At 51.1% G+C, this 19,337-nt stretch overlaps 5 protein-coding genes across 5 annotated transcripts; 3 read left to right on the top strand and 2 right to left on the bottom strand.

Annotated features, from left to right (window-relative positions):
• Positions 1-3,152: 3,152 nt before the first annotated feature.
• On the bottom strand, positions 3,153-3,933 carry KVR01_007888 (uncharacterized protein; the record flags this gene model as incomplete). Its single annotated transcript, XM_044785271.1, has 1 exon — positions 3,153-3,933. The coding sequence occupies exon 1, from the start codon at positions 3,900-3,902 to the stop codon at positions 3,153-3,155; it is 750 nt and encodes a 249-aa protein (XP_044642866.1). The 5' UTR covers positions 3,903-3,933.
• A 3,386-nt stretch (positions 3,934-7,319) lies between these two features.
• Positions 7,320-9,909, top strand: KVR01_008270 (uncharacterized protein; the record flags this gene model as incomplete). The annotated part of the gene is made up of 6 exons (XM_044791399.1): positions 7,320-7,437; positions 7,498-7,896; positions 7,955-8,028; positions 8,105-8,278; positions 8,489-8,545; positions 8,735-9,909. Exons 2-6 carry the CDS (start codon positions 7,706-7,708, stop codon positions 9,907-9,909), a joined length of 1,671 nt encoding a protein of 556 aa, XP_044643248.1. The 5' UTR covers positions 7,320-7,437; positions 7,498-7,705.
• Positions 9,910-10,230: 321 nt separating this feature from the next.
• On the bottom strand, positions 10,231-11,031 carry KVR01_008312 (uncharacterized protein; the record flags this gene model as incomplete). The annotated part of the gene is made up of 1 exon (XM_044788479.1): positions 10,231-11,031. One exon carries the CDS (start codon positions 11,029-11,031, stop codon positions 10,231-10,233), a length of 801 nt encoding a protein of 266 aa, XP_044643290.1.
• Positions 11,032-13,017: 1,986 nt separating this feature from the next.
• On the top strand, positions 13,018-14,942 carry KVR01_008357 (uncharacterized protein; the record flags this gene model as incomplete). Its single annotated transcript, XM_044784483.1, has 2 exons — positions 13,018-13,227; positions 13,287-14,942. 2 exons carry the CDS (start codon positions 13,018-13,020, stop codon positions 14,940-14,942), a joined length of 1,866 nt encoding a protein of 621 aa, XP_044643335.1.
• A 910-nt stretch (positions 14,943-15,852) lies between these two features.
• On the top strand, positions 15,853-18,357 carry KVR01_007676 (uncharacterized protein; the record flags this gene model as incomplete). Its single annotated transcript, XM_044790851.1, has 2 exons — positions 15,853-16,106; positions 16,274-18,357. 2 exons carry the CDS (start codon positions 15,853-15,855, stop codon positions 18,114-18,116), a joined length of 2,097 nt encoding a protein of 698 aa, XP_044642654.1. The 3' UTR covers positions 18,117-18,357.
• Positions 18,358-19,337: the final 980 nt, after the last annotated feature.

The following is a 19,337-nucleotide window of genomic DNA, read 5'->3' as shown; positions in this document are numbered from 1 at the left end:
GCGCTGATATGTGCGCACGGCAAGATAGATCCGTGATTGTGCATCTTCCAAAGTTGGCTCGATGAGAATGGAAGCGTGCTACCTGCGTATCCCGATCGAGTTCTGCCGCAATGAATAACTACCTAGGTACGCACGATTTAGCGCACGTTCTACATGTATCAGACAGCCTTCGTAATGAATTCGATTCTGCGAAATGTTTATCTGTGTTGCTTGACAAATGTCTCTGATCATTGCAGTCCGTCCATATCTGGCAGAAATTGTGTAAAAATATTGTCCAGATAGACTTGCTCAAGAGTTTCATCACTCAGGAAGAACTGGTTGCTGTCGATCCTCTGGTTGTCAACCGGTGGTCTAGTTTGCTTCTCGAGTATGGGGTGAATGTAATGTGTGGATACTCGTATTGTAGCGTTTTGGAGCCGACCTGAACCTTCCTGGGTAGGCATAGGCAGCGTCATTTGGCTTATGTTCGGATCAACCAGTGCCCAGAACAGGGCTGGGTGAAATACGATGGAAATTCCTTTCTGGTTTGGTGGCTGCATGTTATTTTCCGCGATTGAATCCAACTCTTGTAGAATTTTGAGCTATTCACCTTCAGATTAGCTTCTGTTGGCGAAGCTATTGCAGCTGGTACGTGCGAAGCGGTTCCGATAAGAGACCTACCTTCTGAAAAATATGTGGCCATATCTTCGAGAACCTCGTCAAGAAGTCTTTGCACCAATTGATATCATCTCTCGCTTTCTGAGCGACCTTGGTATCGCTGGCTCGCTGGAAAAGCCATGGTATTGTCGCTAGGACTGCAACAAGCTGACCCACTAGGGGATCGAAGACTTCGAAATTTTGGGCCTCACATAACCTCAGAAGACGAATCACCCATGCCGAATGGTATAGCGCCTGATCTACTGTCTGCTGGAGAAAGAGGCGCGATTGCGGGGCTTTGGGTCTATCACGCATCGCTACCAGGTGAATGAAGGGGTGGTTCAGAATGGCTGGGATAGCATGAGATACCACTTGCATCAAAACCCACGGGACCCAATATTCGCGTTGTTGATGAAGCTCGGCCGAGGACCGCTCGGTAAAACGGACGTTTCTGAGAAGGTGTCGATGAGCCATTACTGCTTCATGCTCGAAGATTTGGGCGCAGAGAGCGTTGTGCAATGATCCAGCCGCCCAAGGAATTCCGGCTTTCCCAACTCGAACTTGGTGCATGTATGATGATAGGTCGGCCCATATCTTGATGAGTTTGATGTAGTAGGTCGTGATTCCCAAGTCCTTTATAGCGTCTTCGGAGTAAAGATCTATTGGGCATTCGTTGTCGTCCGTGGGAGGAAGCGATGCTGGTAATGGAGCACTGAGTGGGCAAGCCAGAGTCTCGTCGGCTTGTAAGGATGCTGTGCACTGTTGCGGAGTCAATGTTTGCTCAAGGATGAGCACGGTCCAATGGCACTTGAGATCGAGTTCCTGCTCAGTCGAACAGTCGACAAAGGCCGTTTGTAGTACTCTGCGCAAAGATTCGAGTCTAGACAGAGTCCCTATGCTCATCCAAGCTTGGCCCGGCTTGCACGCTGTTGCCTCCCTGTCAACGGCCTTGAACCTGATAGGAAAGGGGGTTCCAAGAAGGGCCATACTGACCTGCAACATCTACCAAAGTTAGCAGTGATAAGGCTTGAATTACTTCTAGCTGAGGCATGCCTTGCAAAGCCAGACCCATGACATCTTGCCTGGAAGCAGTGCTATAGAGCTCGACCGCTTCTGGCTCCCGTCCTGAATAGAATTCATGGGAAGTAAAGTGCAAAACGAGAGCTAGGAAGCTCCAACGGAGAAATCGAGGTTTCTCAACAAGATACTCCCGCAATCCATCCAATATGAAAAGCTGTAATGGCTGAAGATGAAGTTTGATACGGTATACTTCGATGAGGTAGTCGAGGACCTCTGAGGGTGGGTCGGGACTTGAATGCAAGATTAACCACATGATCTTCAAGAAATGTAGCATCAACATACTGAGAAACAGTAAAATTTGCCTCAGCTAGGTCTCTTCTCGGCTGTTCGAGCATGTTGTTCCCTCCCATATTGGAAAGGAACCGGCTAAGGGGCATTATTTCATGAACACTTGTTGAAGCGTTTTGTGCAGAATCGGATCCAGTTGATGGAGACCTTCAATGTCAGAAATGCCTCGAACATTGGTTTCAGACTATCAACTCACTGTAGTAGGTGGTAGATACCTTTGACTTGAGACTTCAATACCTGGAATCGGTCTTGCAGGTCATTGTTCTTGGCACTTAACATCAATCAATCAGCATGAGAGATGTCCATGAGCCACTACGGTCCCGGACGCACTTCTTCGGCACCCGATTACTTTTCCTGACAGCCGATCTAAGTGGTTCAGGCGACCGATATTCGCACGGCTGATTCAGACGTTTGCAACACGAGCATGCAGGTCTCTCTGCCGTGCATTTGCTCTTTTTCCTCCTGTGCCGAAGGCAATCAGCGCGGTCCATTTCAAATGTTCCCCGGTAGCAAAACTGGCCCTCACCTGCATGGCTCGCAGGCTTGTTTGCTCCTTGGATCCGGCATCCCTGTCACCGAGCGAATGCGTTCAGTTGCCCCGGGTCGGTTGATGAGCATAACCTTGGAGGCACTGAGAGAAGTCTGGGTCCGGCAAGAAGCCGCGTCGGACGGAATCGGTACCGGAGCGCCTGTGGGGCCGGAATGTGAATAGATCACGTGAGCGGAACCGAGGACCAGACACTCATGCCTACACATGTAGGTCCGATTCTATTTCGTATACTTCCGAAGCCATACACGGTGCCTTCAAATAGTGGTAAATGCTTGAAGACCTAACGCTTAAAGGAAAACTTGCAATGCCGATAGTCGTGGTAAAAATACGAAAGGTGCACGTGGTCTCAGCCGTGCGACACGCATCCAAGACTATCTACTTAGGCGAGGAGCACTGCTTTTGACAGCATTAAGCTGAGTAGATATCATTAATCCAATATATAGATACTAAGAGCATGTAGAAGAGCAATGATTACCAAAGTAGGCTCGACATGTATATCCATTGTTTTTGGTCAGCCTTCAAAACCGTATGCTCCATCATCACTCCGCTCTCCAAACAACATTCATAATGGAGCATTCTTGAATATCTTTTCCAAATCTCAAATACAAGTAGCATTCATTAGAAGCGCAGCCAGTCCATCAACCTGATCGCCGGTAATCTTGGTGGGGGACGTCTGGAACCCCTCCCCAAACGGAAACCGTTCTTGCTGGAAAATAGTGTTCATGAAAATTGTGGACGTCTGCGGGTTGACAAAATCGTTTCCGAGCACTCCAAGGATGAAGGCAGACTCGGCGAATGAGGTCTTCACCTGGTCTGGTGTCAGAGAGAACTCCGGGTTGGCTGCCTCCGCGGCAGCGATCCTGTCTTCTCGCGCCGTAGCCATCGTCTTAATGTCAATCGTCGGGCCGGTAAAGTGGGCCTTGACTGTGTCCCAGATGGTGGTATTGAAGCTGTTGGCATCGCCAGTTATGGAATCTGCGCGGGAGAGACTGCCGTCGTGCTCGATGACGTTGTGCTTTTTCATGTCTTCTAGGTTGACCGTCCCGGAGATGCCTGTGGTCGAGATGTTGAAGGTTGGCTTGGCAAGGTTAATTGTCACGGCCTCGTCTATATTGAGCGCCATGGTGAAAGCGAAGTTCAGTTGGTCCTGGCTGATGTTCCTGCCATCACGCGGGAGAAAACCATGATTTGCGAGCGAGTTGAGTACTGGACATGGCGAGCGGCTCGCGTTCGCCCTTGGCGGCTCGAATGGAAAGTTTGCATTCTGGTTCCCAATACACAACAGAGGTGCGGCGCAGGCCAGGCTGCTCACGCAAAGTGCAACAAAAAGATTGGAGATGCCCACCATTTTCGCTGCTGTGCTTAACTGCCACGTGGTGGTGAAGTACGGTAAGGCAAAAAATATCACAAAGAAAGGAAAGACAAGGAGAGAATTGGATGAATCAACCCAACGTATGTATTGCGTTGACACAGCAGGAGATATATTAAGTGTATTTAGGCTGACGTGAGATCCGGAAGACTGCCCGTAGTAGTGCTGTATTCCCACACAATTCTGGGGGTGTCACACCGCAGAACGATGGTTTGCTCCTCCTTTTTTCTGATACAACCGAATTCGCCCCTGCAGAAATGGTTTGATCTGCTGGTTGTTGTGATAGGTGGGTGTACAAATGCAGGAATTGGCTCATTTGGTATCTGGTTGGTTTGAAGTCTAGCGTACAAGCGCTTACTCTTTTTCCCAGAATTCATGCACCTGCCAAGTGTTGCATGGAGAGCCTTATGGTTGTATGAGCGCGATATGATATGTGAGGGGAGATAGAGGTAGTACAAGCTCTGGCTGCGCAATTTACCCAAACGCATCCTGTTTGATCACATTCACCCGAAAGGTCCACAAAGAAGCGCTGCATGAACTAGCAGCACACTTGCTCTCTTTTTGGCACATTCTGAACAATATACATAATCGGACCACTGGTAGATACAGGTGAGAGATAATAGTGAACACTGCCACTCCCATCGAAATTAAACTCTAGCAAAAGCATGTGATGTAACGGCGTGCTTGTTCAGTGGCTATCACCTTCTCCGCCAGGGGCTTCCGACCAGCAGGTATTCCTGAAACCGATCGAATTTTGGAAAAGCTTTTTATGGCATTTATCTCACCGGAACCAAGTCGACTTCTGCATATAGTAACAGTCAGCTGATCTGCTTTGCGGCTAAGCACTAAGGCCGCTCTCCTTGTTCCCGGTGGTCCGGATTCCACAGTTCCGTGAGCCAGCCGCTCGAGAGGACCGGCCGCTCAAGTCCGATTGACAGTAGTACAAAACTGTTTGACTGAACGGGGAGCATCGGGACCGGTCCCCCCGTTCTCGGGCAACCTAGTACCCGAACCTGACTGCTCGCTCCTCATCCCTCCTTGTAATTTGTATCCCAGCGCATCGACACTGATCTACAGGGCCAGCCTCAAACGAATCTCCCTGGTTTTTGTCTGGCTTGAAATTGATGTAAACTTGAGCTTGTTGTCCTCAAGAAAGTGCTGAGGCTTTATGTCGTTGCTAGATTCAACATGCACCTTCAAAGCGCTTAGCGGATTCAATGTTGGCAGTTGAGGCTCAATGCGGAGCTTTGTATTCTGCAGTTTCTGGGGTTGTTATATCAGATTTCTGTGTAAACTTAGAAGTCCTCTTACTTCTAGTAGTTTGATTACTTGCAAGCCGTCCAAGTTATTAATTAGGGTTCCATCTTAGAAATTGGCGACCTCTGCACTCTAACTAACATCATATTTGCAGGGATGGAACATCTCTGAGATAAATATGGCTTCCGACAAACATCAATGACTGCTTATTTTGCATCACACATGGTTTGATGAACACAGAGCCGCTCTTTAAATTACTTTGGTACGTAAATATTCAGGTTGGCCCCGTCGAGAGCGATGCTTCTAGCCTTCCAAGGTTGTTTATGCGGCACCTACCGGGGGGAGGGGGGTAAATTAAGTAAATAGTGCTATTATTTTAGAATGATATTAATATTCTTTTAAAATATAAATTACTATTAATATAACTATATAATGTTTAAATAATATAATATTTTTTAGTTTAATATGATTTTATAATTAATAATATATAATATACTATTAAGGGCTTAATATATAGGTAAAAAAGGGGGGGTTTAATTCTTATTAAAATTAAGTTTTCTTTTTTTTAATCTTTAATTTAACTATTTATTTATTAATTTTTAGTTTAATTATTATTATATATTAAGCTTATAGAGTTATAGAGTTAAGGAATTATAAAAATCTTATTTTTCATTAACTTATAAATTTAAAATTAATAGATTTAAAATTTTCAATATATATTAATATAATATTAAAATCTAATATATAATTAATCTTTTAATAGATTTTATTTAAATGTTAATTTTTAATATAATGATACGCCTATGTTAGGGACCCCCCCTCCCCCCGGTAGGCATGACCTCGAGAGGCTGAGGCCATGTGCCCAGTCTTTCTACACCGTTGTTTTCATTGTGATACCTTGACCACTGGGTCTTTGAGCATTTACCGCTGTGTGAAGGGACTGTCCAACTTGGGGATGTATACGAATCAAGAACGAAACGCTCAGGTCGGTCCTTGTGGTCGTTTTCTTTCTAATCATGGTATTAACCAGGTCATCCAGTCAACTCTGATGCGTACAAGCTCATGTGTCTAGGTGTCATTTTTTCCTGTCTCTATAAAGAGAATTAGCAGGCTGAAGCAACTTTTTGGGTGGATATATGATAGTGTCATGCTGTTAGGTATTACTAAGACCTTATTCGACTTAAGGGTCCTCAGGATACATTAGCACGCGGTGAACTCCTCTTGAGAGGGCCTTGATGACACTGAGTTTCACCTGGAATCCCTGTACAATCTACCTTTGTGTCTCCAACACCGCAAGTCTGGCAGTCCACGTCTACTTCTAGGTATGGGGAAATTCATAGTATTGAGCTGCAGGCGAACCCACTATGGGTAGATATCCGCAGCTCGCTGATCATCGGATTCGTGTGCGACGGGAAGACATTTCGATTTCAGTAGTAGACACGGCTGAGTTCCATCAACTATTAAAATGTTTGAAAGTGATTCCATTACAACTGGCAGTTGAAATCAGGACTTTCTGTGTCAAAATGCTCACTCCAGATACTTTCCCTGACCGAATCCCCTCAGCAGAGGTGCAAAGGATCGGTAGAATTGCTCGCTGATATCCGGCCTCGTCATCAGACAACATTTGAAGTAGCGAGGCTCCAGAGCTGCCTTCCACAAGAAGCCAATGACCGTGCCTCAGAGGCAAGGAGGCCGCGACGAGAACAGTAGTGATAACCGAGTGCTGCGTGACCATGAGTTTGACCCAAACTTGAAGACAGCGACGAGGGAATCTGGCGGGTTGTCGTGGAACGACGGAAAGCGAGGCGCAAATCTTACACAAGTCAGAGGATGTGAGGATCAGACCAACAGTACTGATTTTTGACTCGCGCATACTGTGCTTTTGAAGAAGCGGTTGTAGGAGCAAAGTGTCATTGATCACCAGACTCAATGAAATCCTCGGCGTCAAAAGAGTATAGATAACGATAGGAACTGCATTCCTATCTGAGCCCGAAGGGGGCAAGATTTAGGTTGCCTTGACTAACAGTTTCCCACTTCCCCACACCCGTATCTTGTTCCCCGCAAGACAACGTGCTTTGATATCTTGGGTCGGCTACAAACGGGTCTCGAGCTTGGCTGTCAGCAATCAATTGATCGCCAGCAGAATCTAGACTGCAGGCACGATGGGATCATCATTGCTTCAGAATGGGTCGATCTACCTACCTAGGTACTGGACAAGGAAGGAGAATATGGACAAAAATCCACCAGCAGGGTAAATGTACACACCGTCACCCAGGCACCAGTTGCGCCGTTGTCGTCAGTGGTAACACAAGGCTAGCTGACATCCGACGCCCTTGGAGTCAACCTTCCAAGCTTTTAGCTGGGACTTGGCGTAATTTTCTCCCACGCCAAGCAGCCGAACAAGCACCGCGGGATAAAAAGCTAGAACGAAGAAGTGCCGGCCGTTGCAGTCTTTGCTTTCGTGCACGCTTTCAACTCCTCATACAGATCTTGGCCTGTGCCTCCAGCTGGACGCAGCCGCGATAATGAAGCGCGACAGCACGACGGACCAGCCCCAGCAATGGCCCGGTACCAAGGAGGGCAAGGATGAGGAAGCCGGTGAGGCTGGCGAGATCAGGGTCCTGGATGAAGGCACCCGCAACCTCGTCGGTGCTCAGGATCAGCTTGAGCGTGGCCTGAAGAGCCGCCATATTCAGTTCCTGGCTCTCGGTGGAGCGTGAGTTACCTCTTCGCTCTTGAACAGTGAACATGCCACTGACATACATCTGGTGCAGTATTGGTACTGGTCTCTTCATCGGTTCAGGCGCCATTCTGGAGACGACTGGTCCTCTCTCCTTGTTGCTCGGATGTCAGTACAAGTCACTCATCTCGCACGCCCACAAGACGACTAGTGGTCGCTAATTATGAACCCTCTTTGGCTGCAGATCTGTCTATGATGGCTCTGGTCTGGAATATTATGAACGACCTGGCCGAAATTGTCGTCTATCTTCCCCTGAAGGGTGCAACCGTGCCCTATTTTGTCGAGCGCTTTGTGGAACCGAGTCTTGCCTTTGCTGCAGGGTGGAATTACTGGTATGCTTACGCGATCTTGGTGGCCGGTACGTTTAATCCTTCTTGAAATTATCTCAGCTTGGAGGTGCCAGTGGTGTACTTTCCGTTTCTCGCCTGTGGGATGCATTTGGTGAAGGAGCTTCCGCGTTTTTGCTATGGATACCAGGTTCGAACATGCTTCCGAGACGTATTATCAGCGCTCTAGTCTTTCAGTCCTGTTACCCCTTTGCGCTGTTAGCTAACATGAAGTATTGCAGCCGAGGCTAGTGCAGGCTCCATCATTTTGGATTACTGGAACACGCCCGTTCCTTCAGGTAAGCGGGTTCTGCATACAACTTCTGTCCCTTTCGGAACAAGGCATACCCTATCCATAGCCTATATCACAAAGACATCAGACTCTGGGTCATAAGACATGCTATGAGCACCTTGTGGCCCACGTTTTACTGGTTTGGTAAAATGCTATTCATTTGCTTCTTTGATGGCTGACTCGAAATGCTGAATAGCGGTTTGGATTGCCATCATCCTCGGTGTCAACCTTGGGCTGAACATATTTGCTGTCAAGATCTTCGGAGAGGCAGAATTCTGGTTTGCGAGCATCAAGTTGATCACCATCATCGGGCTCATTCTGACCGGCTTGGTCATCATGTGCGGTGGAGCTCCGGACGGGCAGGCCATCGGTTTCTGGTACTGGCAAAAGGATGGGCCGATGAAAGAATATCTTGTCCCAGGAGACACTGGGCGCTTCCTCGCCTTCTGGACGGCGTTCGCCAGGGCTGGATTCGCCTTCATCACCTCGCCCGAACTCATTGCGCTCGCCGCGGGAGAGACCGAAGCACCGCGGCGCAACATCCCCAAGGCCGCACGTCGGTTCGTCTGGCGACTTGCCATCTTTTACGGATTAGGCGCCTTCATGATTGGGACGATATGTCCCGCAGACGACCCGCGTCTACTCAGCGACACGTCCAACGCCACGGCCAGCCCCTGGGTGATCGGCATTACACTTCGAGGCATCCCAGTACTTAACCATATCATTAACGGTGCAGTACTTACGTCCGCCTGGTCCGCCGGTAATGCATTTCTGTACTCGGGGTCTAGAATTCTGTACAGTCTGGCTCTGAATGGACAGGCGCCCAAAATTTTCGCAAAGACAGGCAAGACCAAGACACCGTTTGCAGCCATCCTTGCCACCTGGGCTATCGGCCTCCTGTCCTTCCTGAGCGTCAGCCGCACCAGTGCAGTCGTTTTCGACTGGTTTGTCAACATCAGTACCATCAGTGGCTTCATCGCCTGGGTCGTCTGCATCATCACCTACCTCCGCTTCAGGAAGGCGATGGACTTCCGCGGTCTGCTGCACACGCTGCCCTACAAGACACCTCTCCAGCCATACGCGACCTATGTCGTGCTTTTCGTCTTGGTTATTCTGACGCTGACCAACGGATTCTCCGTATTCTTCCCGAGCCAGTGGGACGTTGCCAGTTTCCTGGCTGCTTATATAACCTTGCCTATCTTCTTGGCTTTGTACCTTGGCCACAAGATTTGGTTCAGGACGCCGTTCGCCAAGAGGACCGAGGATATAGATGTGATCACCGGCGTACGAGAGATGGACGCCTTGGAGGCTGAGGATGTCCCACCGGTTCCGAAGAACTGGGTTGAAAAGGCGTGGTACTGGTTGGCATAGACTTGTTGTTTGTCATGTCGAAGAAACAATTACATTACAGTGTCCAAAGTTCGTTACAGATTTATAAGCTGTTCATAACCATATCTTCATTATGCGCCAATCGTTCATCTTTTTGTATTTCCCAACCAATGTCCATCCATACCCACACCGAGGAACACGAGCATCTGGCAACAGACCCGCCCGGGGATGCAAAACAATTGGGGGGTGTCTGATAGACCGCCCCATTTAGAATCAGGCAGTGTGTAAACCGATCAAGTTTCAATCCCGAGTGCACCATATGCATATTTGCCACGCCAATCAGCTTTCCGAGTCTTTCATGCATCAACTGTTCGCTATTTTGCTGAAGAACTGAATCCTCTGCTGTATGCTACTGGGTTTGGCAATCACTGGTCGTCTTGATACAGAATCTACCGGTTTGGGCGGCCCGGCTCTTGAAATCTGGCTTTTAACCTCGTCCACCCTGTTTGGCTGAATATTGCTTGTTTTGACGACCACCGGTTGCTTCGGTCCCGGATGCGCCGGCTTGGCCGGTTCTATCCGTCGTTCCTCGGCTTTGACGTGGTCCTCTACTCTTTTTTGTAGACCGATCATTTGGGTGGCTGTTTGTGGTTTTGACGCAAGTTTGATTGGCTTGGGTGATTCTTTAGTCGATTCTTTATTCGACTCTTCGCTCTTGACACGGTCTCCACCATTCTGCATCTTCTTCTGCAAGAGTTCAAGCTCAGACTGAAGGCCCTCAAGCTCCCGTCTGACCTCTGCTGCCGAGCCGTGTATTTTATCAAGCTGATTTGAGCAGCGGTCCAGTTGCGATGTAGTACGGTGCAGATTGTCCTCCAGCCAGAAAAACTCCTGAAGTTCGCCGAGGCCCGTTGCGGATTGGATTGGAAGAGGTGGCTGAGAAATTTGAGTTTGTGTGCTATACTGCAGCGACCGTAATGTTCCCAGCAAATTTCCATTTGATTTGACATGGCGGACGGTCTTCTTGGGGAAGTCGGTCCGCTGCAGAGGGTTGGGTGGCGCTACCGGATGTGAAGCCCCGGCCTCTGCATTATCAGCAGCAGGCCGAGCCAAGTTACCCTGGCTGCTTTGCCGGAAAAAGAGAGAGCTGAATCTTCGAACCATGGTTGTTTTCGGGAGTCGATGATGGGCCTAAGATCCAGAAATGAACATGTGGCCACTGTGTGCTTTAAAAGTCTGGGAGTAAAGCTCCCGTAGCACAGACATGTGTTTTATGCATACTGGTATGCGGGTGATTAAGGTTTGTCTCTAACGTGGATCAGCCCTTGCCTCACAGACTTCTTTGCTGTCACTTGTTTCAAGATGGTCTAGCCTGAGTGCTGCACATGTTCGTCCACGTATTGTAGTTCATCCAAGCCATGCCAATCATGCCTGCTCCCGAGGCCCCAAACATTACCTGCCGATCGCGCTTGGGACTTTGAACCAGTTCCTGACGTAAAACTTCTGTGGGCCTGCTGGGTGCTCCCCGGCAGAACGAAAGCCTAGAAATGGTCACATGACCCGGTACGCCCGGATGATATCCTCTACATATGCCACATATGATCAACTTCCACGGGCTCCTACCACGGTCAATTCGAATGTTGTTAAAGACTGTACACAACAAACTTCCTGGATGAAGTGGCAGGAGTGATGGAGTAATGCGAGATGCCGAAACAAAAGAAAAGCAAAGTCGTCTCGGACCGTTGTTGATCCCGTCTATTGACATGCTTCTCTGAAATAAGCTAATCGTGTGTCCTATGTGTGTCATCTGGGTGGTTGGCCCAGCATTATTCAGGCGGATGATGGAAGCATGACAATTCGAGATGAAACGGGGCTCACTCTTGGAACCCTGTATCTTCAGGTTAAGCACTGCCACGTTTATGGCGCTTCTGGTGTTGCACAGCATGAGGACAAGGGCGCGGAGCCCATTGTCATATTTCGATGCCTCGAAATGGCTACAGCAACACTGCTGGGCTGTTTCAAGAGTGTGTGGTCACACAACTGCTTCCTAAGCTGTGTACGCTAATACAAGTATGTATCATGAGAACTGAGTCGCTTGGTAAACAAGTCGCCCGCCCGGAGCCCTCGTTCCATAATCTGAATAATAAAAAATATTGGAACGAAAGGTGGTCTATGCACAACCTGAAGTGGAAACCGTCTGCGAAAAGATGAATACCTAGTTGGGGTGGATCTACATCTCGTGTTAGAGACCAAGTGGCTCAGGTTTATGTATTTACAAGCTCTGCAGCAGCCTGGAGGAGTGTGCTACACGACGGCTTCGACACAATAGTCAGGGATCCTAACCCGGTGCCATTAGAGTCTGTCTTCCGCATCAACATATTTCTGGAACACTCCCGTAAGAGACTTCTTCTCGTCATTAGCCTCTTTCGCATAGAGCTAGTCTTCAAAATCCCTAATCATTCAATGTTGTGTATATGCTGTCACTGAAAGGCCCATGCTATCCACCTCAGCATGCCCTTTTTTGTTCATATGAATTATCCAAATATCTGAAGACATGGAAAGCTACAAGGTCTGAACCTGAAATAATTGACACCTAAATATGGTCTACTAGCTTTAAACATTGTGCCGTATATGGGCAGACCCGGGTGCTGGGTTGCCAAAGTGCCCAGGTGGTGTTGCAAATTTATGGCCCTTTGGTCTAATATTGTACAAACATCTTAGCAAAGGATAGTGCGGAATTGGAGTGGACCATCCATAGCAATACACTGATGACACGCAAGGTAATGAGTTTGACAGCCTAGGGTTATGGCTTTGCCTTGGAATTCTGGTGAATGTTTTCTAGTCCTGTGCACGGCCCACATGAACAGTGTTGGTGGCCTTGCAACAAATTGATGAAAATCAACGCGTGACTGGGAGTTAATGGACAAAGTGACTCTGGCAGGTGCGAACTAAAATTCAGCAGCCCACTGCTAGCGCCTTTGTGTTGTTTTCCGAAAAATTGTCAAACAACTTGACCCGCCCAACATGCCCGACACTCGACAGCAGGTTGACCTGTGAGACTCCATCGTCTCGAAACTTCCTGTCGCAGACATTGCTTCTTCCTACAGCAGTCTTTGTCAAATAATAGCTCTGCTCCACTGATTGCCCTTCATGGCTAACACACACTCGGTCGTCCAAGCGAGCAACATGGCTCTCCGAGCTGGTGAAGGAACACGCACCCCCAACCTTTCCGACCGTGAGCGCCGTGCGATGAGACGACGTATTGGCATACCCGTGTCGACGTCACCCACCCCACAAATCGTTGCTCAAGGCAAGCGTCATCCAAAGCACAGGATTGATTCGGATTCAGAATTTGAGGAGGTCCGTCAGTAACAAAATCCCGTCCAAAGCAGGAGCGATCTAACCCTGTTGGTGAACAGGACACAAGCAGTGAGGAATACACAACTTCTGATGAGGCCGATTCCACAACCGACGATCACCTGGTTCCCAGCCAGCGCAGAGGTGCTGCAAGAGCCAACCCTGAGCATTCCAGCAACATGGTCTTGCTCCAGGACAGCAAGTTCTCTGCGGACCGCACCGACATGCGTCTCTGGCACGAGCTTCGATATGTCAGGTCTCTGTGGTCGCGAGAAGAGCAGGACCAGCTGCTAAAGGATTGCCTTGCCGTCACCGATGAGGCTGAGCTCCAGTCCGTCAGCAATTCGGTTCTGTGGACGGCAGCTTTCGATCGATATGGAGTTCCCCTCAGTGACATCTTCACCTACGGTCTGCGCCCCCATCCGGGAAACCTGAGATTTTCCAGGAAGAAGTGCCTCAGCCCACTATTTTGCGACCTCCTGACAACTATCATGGTGCATCCCGTTTTTCAAGGCGATGCTCAAACGCTACGTTACATCCTTCAGCTCGTCGTCCGCATGCGTGTGGACATACACACGCCGCCCATGGGCTCCATGCCCGACATGGACGACTCGAAGTACGACCAAATAAAGTTCTTGGCCGACACCCTCCTGCTCGAGGAGGAAACACCAGAGTCGCGCCTGATTGCCCATGCGGATGCATACCTCTTCATTTCGCAGCAGCATGGAGCCAGGTTCCACCCTGACATTGTGATTCTGGAGGACCTGCTCAGTGTCAGCTTCTCCAACGAGGATTATGCCTCCACTGCGCCACGAGACGACGCACCTCACTCAGCGTGTCTTTTCTACGTCCAGTTGTGGGACTTGAGGTTCCTTATTGGTGTCCTGAATGGCCTCTCAGTCCGCTCTCGGTACCTCCCAGCGGAGAGGTACAAGACTTGGTGGCTGAAGGATACGTACAAGATCCAGCAGTACATTTCCGAGAAGTTGGACAGCCTGATCCAGCAGTGGTTTCTTAGCGACGAGAGGAACTACAGGATCCGGCAGAAGCTGAAGAAGCAAGGTTCAGGCACACGTCTGTATGACATTCCCGAGGAGGACTTCAGTCCCACTTACGCCCGCTCTCAATATGTTACTCAACAGATGCGGGCTGTGTTCGAGGGTGACTACCTCGAGGCTATCTGCCCACCTGATCCGCCCGAGGGTCCTGCCGTCGAGATTCCTCCCGACAGTGGGGATTCCACCTTTAGGGCTTCCTCAGCTAAAACCTTGGTCGCCGAGAACCTTCCAAACAGAGAGCAAGAGCTTGGGGTTGACACTGCTGTACCACCGCCGCCACGTGCACCCAACTCGACTCATTCATACCACGATTCGCCAGCAAGAAGCATTGAAAAGGAAGACTCGAGGGACGCACTCGAGGTTCCTGCTCAGGACAAACAGCGACCCTCCCCAATAATCGAGATGAAGGCAGAGGCTCAGAGCGACTCTGACGACAGGACTGGGTACCAGAGCCTCGAGGATGGCGAGGCCTACAATGAGCACTCCGAGGAGCATAGCGACGAGAAAGACCGGGAGCGCTCGCGCCGTCAGGCCAGTTTTGTCTCCGTCCAGTCCCTTGAAAGCGACGCGACTGTAAGCGACTATCAACACGACCCTTACGCCAGCGCTGCACAGGGACAATTCGCACGTCGTGGCCTACCCCGCTCAGAACGTCATTGAAATTGCCAAGTGGCTCTGGATCTACCATAAATATAATGGGATCCTATATTCCACGTTGAGGGCCGCAAAACCACGGGCACATCATGGATGGTGGACTGCTGACGAGCTCCACCAAGGCGGAGAGAAGGAAATCAAAGAAGATCACATGGAATTGACATCTGGAGTTACGGACTGGTATGATTCTCTGGGTCAAGGATCTGGTTTCAGCGAAAATTTGAGAAGAAAACATGCTTGGGAAGACAGGGTGAGGTTTTGCACAACCTTTCCGAGCGACGGGGCTGTCACAGCGGCATCAGCTCTTACCGGGAGCAAGGTGAGAGACAAAGGCTGCTCCGTAGTCATTTTTAGAAGTTCAATTCGGCTGTAGTCCTTCATAGCCAGTATTGAATCGCGTTCTCTTTAATCCCGAGCAAAATACTTTTGCAATGCGGTTGCCAGTGACGAGAGGCACCGTTTCAAGCTTTCCCGTGATAGACCAAGCAGTTACAGCATTGCTCAAGTGCCTGGCTTTCAATTGTAGCCCCACAGAGTGCCTGTTTCCATGCCGTTGCATTCTACAGCGCTATGCTGGGAAAGTGTAGCATGTACTGACCCAAGACAAGCCAACCCCCGGCCCCCCCCTGCCCCAGGCCACACTGCCAGCACCCTCCAGCGACTGCATCGCAGCCCTCGTCGATTCATTGTTGGAAATACGGCACCATTCCTTTCCGTGACGAGGGAACTTAGGTGCGCCCACTGCTCCCTCAGTGAACTGCCTTGAATTTCAACCAACATACGAAACAGTGTTGTCCCCATGCCACCACCCTGGTTGCCCCACCAGCAACCTTTACACTCAAGCGCGTCCACTGACAAGATGTTTTGGCACCAGTGATGAGGCCTTCTTCACAGCGATAGACTGTGAAAATCAATCATGGAGCCGTCTGACAGCCCAGACGGTGGCGTCCAGCGCCCTGCTAAACGCCGCGCCCGCCGAGCCCCTCGTTCTGTTCCCGATGAGGATGAACTGCCCGCTGCGAATCATACCAATCCTGTACAAGTTATGCCCTGTCAGATACAGAGTGTTTTCAAATCTGACGCCCAGGGCCGTCGGTACATGGTCTTGGAGAATCTTCCTGCCGACAAGAACTATGTCGCCAATTTGATCAACACTGGTGGAGAGTTTGCGTAAGTCATCCGATGGAACGCGCCATTGTTAGCTATGAGGAGCTCGATTGGGCGTGGAGTATCTCTGGGCCTCGAGCCACCATACCCCCCTGTTTCTACGTCTTGACAAGTATGACTGGGTCGCTTGACAGATTTGACAACTGGCTGACCATCTTCATTCCGTGTAGTATCGGTGGCACCCCAGCGTTTATTTGCGACGCACTCGCGAATGAACTCGAGGCTCGAGCAGTCCAAGGTTCCAGGGAACAACGCGAACAGTCGTGGCATATTATCGCCCTTCCTGACTCAAACATGTCCAACCAGACTATATCTCACTTGTATCGTGGCTCCGAAACGACCGATCGGTATCCAATGGCCACAAAAGTGCGGCCCATACAGCAGAGTCGTCAGGGCAACCAGCAGGACTTGGGACTTCAGCAGAACTCACAAGCCATCCAGACAGCTATAACCGCCCAGATTCGTGCCCTGTACGACCAGCAGGCGAACCTTGTCCAGCAGAGCCCCTACCTTGGCCAGCAGGTTGCGGTTCCACACCAGGATTTCTTTAGAAATGAACAGCCAATTCCTGCCGCCAACAGCGCAACTAGTGGCTATGGACGGGAGTACTCATCTGTCCCACAGCCCCCACAAGTACGGCTCACCACGCCCATGCTTGAAAACTTCAGCGAGGGCAGCGGCTCGACTGCGATGTTTCTCCAGGGGCAGCCTTACTCTCACACCCAACAGCAGGGCAGCTACCCAGGTTTTGGTCCCAGCAGCGGACCAGCTCAAGGCAGCTACCAGGCCCAGGGCAACAACATGATGTTTGGCCCAAACAACGGATTCCCGATGGCACCTCTCCCCCAGGCCCACCGCCCAATTTTCGATGGGCTTGGGTTCATCATCGGCGAGCAGGCTTGTAAAATTGAGGATGGAATGTACGGTGGCAATCTGTACAACGATGAGATGCACAGAGCCAGGATGTACAATGATGTTGGGTACCCTCATCCTCATCAATCCCAGGGGCCGCAGCAACGATTCGATGACCCCCAGCAGGCACAGGGCACGATCACGAGGATGGATCCACAACTCATGGATGATACCCAGTCCTTCTACAACTTTGTCGCGAATACGATAGAAGATGATGAGATTGATCAGGGAGAGCACAACCAACAGGAGGATAACCAACAAGAGAGTGGTCAAGAGGAGGACGACCCTGAAGAGGACGACCCAGAGGAGGGTGACCCAGAGTACGGTGACCCCGACGATAGTGAACCCGAGGATGGTGACCCAGAGGAGGGTGAACAAGACGAGGGTCTTCGGATTGATAATGACCAAGAACACATTGGTGCTGAAGAGGTGCAAACCCGAGACGAAGGCATCGCAATGGGCAACACCAGCCGCAACGACACAATCAGCCCCAACGGCCCGCAGAGACCCCCAAGGCAGCGGCCGGAGATGCCGCCAGCGGAGATGCTCTGGGCCAGGGAGAGGTCGCCGCACCGGTTCCAGGACAGGACGGGGACGGGGATGTGCGACTACTGCGACCGCGTCGGGCACGAGGCCGAGGCGTGCCTCAAGTGGGACCCGGACCACTACGACAAGCCCGTGTGCACGGCGTGCAACAACAAGGAGCACTCGCTCGACGAGTGCCCCAGGTTCCGCGCCATGCCCCTCGCTGAGAAGCGGGCCCTGCTGGTCGGCAAGGGCGCGGGCCGGCCGGGCGTGCGCAGCCAGTACTACGCGTGGACGAAGTATGTGGGCCAGGGCCACGGCCACGGCCACGGCCACGGTGACGCGGGAGTCCCCCTAACGAGGCGGTTCGTGCAAGACCTGTCCAATACCCTTGGCAGTGGTGGCGGCGGCAGCGACATATGGGAGGACTGGGATTATGGTCAGGGCATCCCGGACGAGTTCAGAGACTCGGTGGCCGAGGTCCTGGCGGCGGACCAGCCGGGCCTCGTGGACGAGAGGTTCATGGGTGGCAACCACGGGTTCAGGCGTAATGATCAGGCTGGCGCCAACTTGTAAAGTCAGTGGGTGGGTGTGGCCGGTTGAAGATGTGAGGAAGAAGGAAAAGGTCACGTCGTGTAAGATAGAGCACCTGCAGGTTCATTAGTACAGTAAAGCAGTCTTTCTGAAGGCACCTGGGGTACATATCTGCCCGAGACGACGGGCCAACTGCTCATCCTCGATTGCCACACAATAGCGACCGGGGCCGGCCTTTGGGCGGGTGAGGCAGACCCCAAGCGACCCGCCTCCTAGGTTCGAATACGTGGACAGAGACCGGCGCCGGCGTAACACGCAGCTGTGAATGGATCCCACGCTTGCGCATGCCAGCTATCCTGGGCTTCCTGCACAGGTCCTTGGGTACTACTACGTACAAGTTCTCCAGGTTGCGCGTCCCACAGCTCCCGTCGTCTAACAATTGGAAGTCATTTCGTTTGGTGCAGAGCCGCACGTGGACACCCACCGCTAAGTGGCGCCCTGGTCCTTACCCATGCCGGCCAGGCCCCGCCAGCCCGCAGGGAGGGTGGTGCTGACCTTAGCAGCTTAATTGGGTAGGCAGGTACGTTGGTACTTACTTCGGCGCAACATGGCGCGCCCGCGCCCCGCGTCCGAGAAGGCAGGGGGTGGGCGCTGGGATGCCGGGATGTGGCAACGAGGGGGGTTATCAAGGAGGAGGAAGGAGCAAAAACAGGATGGGCACGTCGGTCTGCAGCTCGACGGAACCACGGGACCTGCCTGCCTCACGAGCCCAGATGCAGGGCAGATTGTGACGGGCACACACTCACCTGGCAGCGCGACAGGTGGCATTGAAGTAGCACTAGAGGCGCCGGCGAATTATCCGCAGTCGCCAAATTCGCGGTACAGCCCTGCCCCTGATCCCTGCTATTCCATCCTCTGGGCCAGAAACAAGACGGACGGGGGTGACGGGGGTGAAGGGTAGCTGGGTAGCCGGGTAGCTTCAGGGACGGAGAACAAGAATGATCCCATCAAACTGGACAGGACTGACTTTGCGGCACCGGATGGGCGCCTGAAGGATTCGGGTGCTACCCCTGCCTCGCCTCGCAAATCTCTTCTCTTGTCTGCACGTCTCACCTCCTCACTGTTTGGGCTCGACAGCCCAGAACAGACCACGCCTTCCCCGCCACAAGCATAGGCAGACCCGCTCCAAGTGTCAGGCGGCCGCCCGATATGCCATATTAACCGCAGCATCAGCGACACGCATGCTACGGTCCGATCCTGGTG

Source organism: Diaporthe batatas, assembly GCF_019321695.1.
Source record: "Diaporthe batatas strain CRI 302-4 chromosome Unknown Contig00009, whole genome shotgun sequence".
Lineage (NCBI taxonomy): Eukaryota > Fungi > Ascomycota > Sordariomycetes > Diaporthales > Diaporthaceae > Diaporthe > Diaporthe batatas.
Note: the sequence above shows the minus strand (reverse complement) of the source record. Positions and strands in the feature narration are given on the sequence as shown.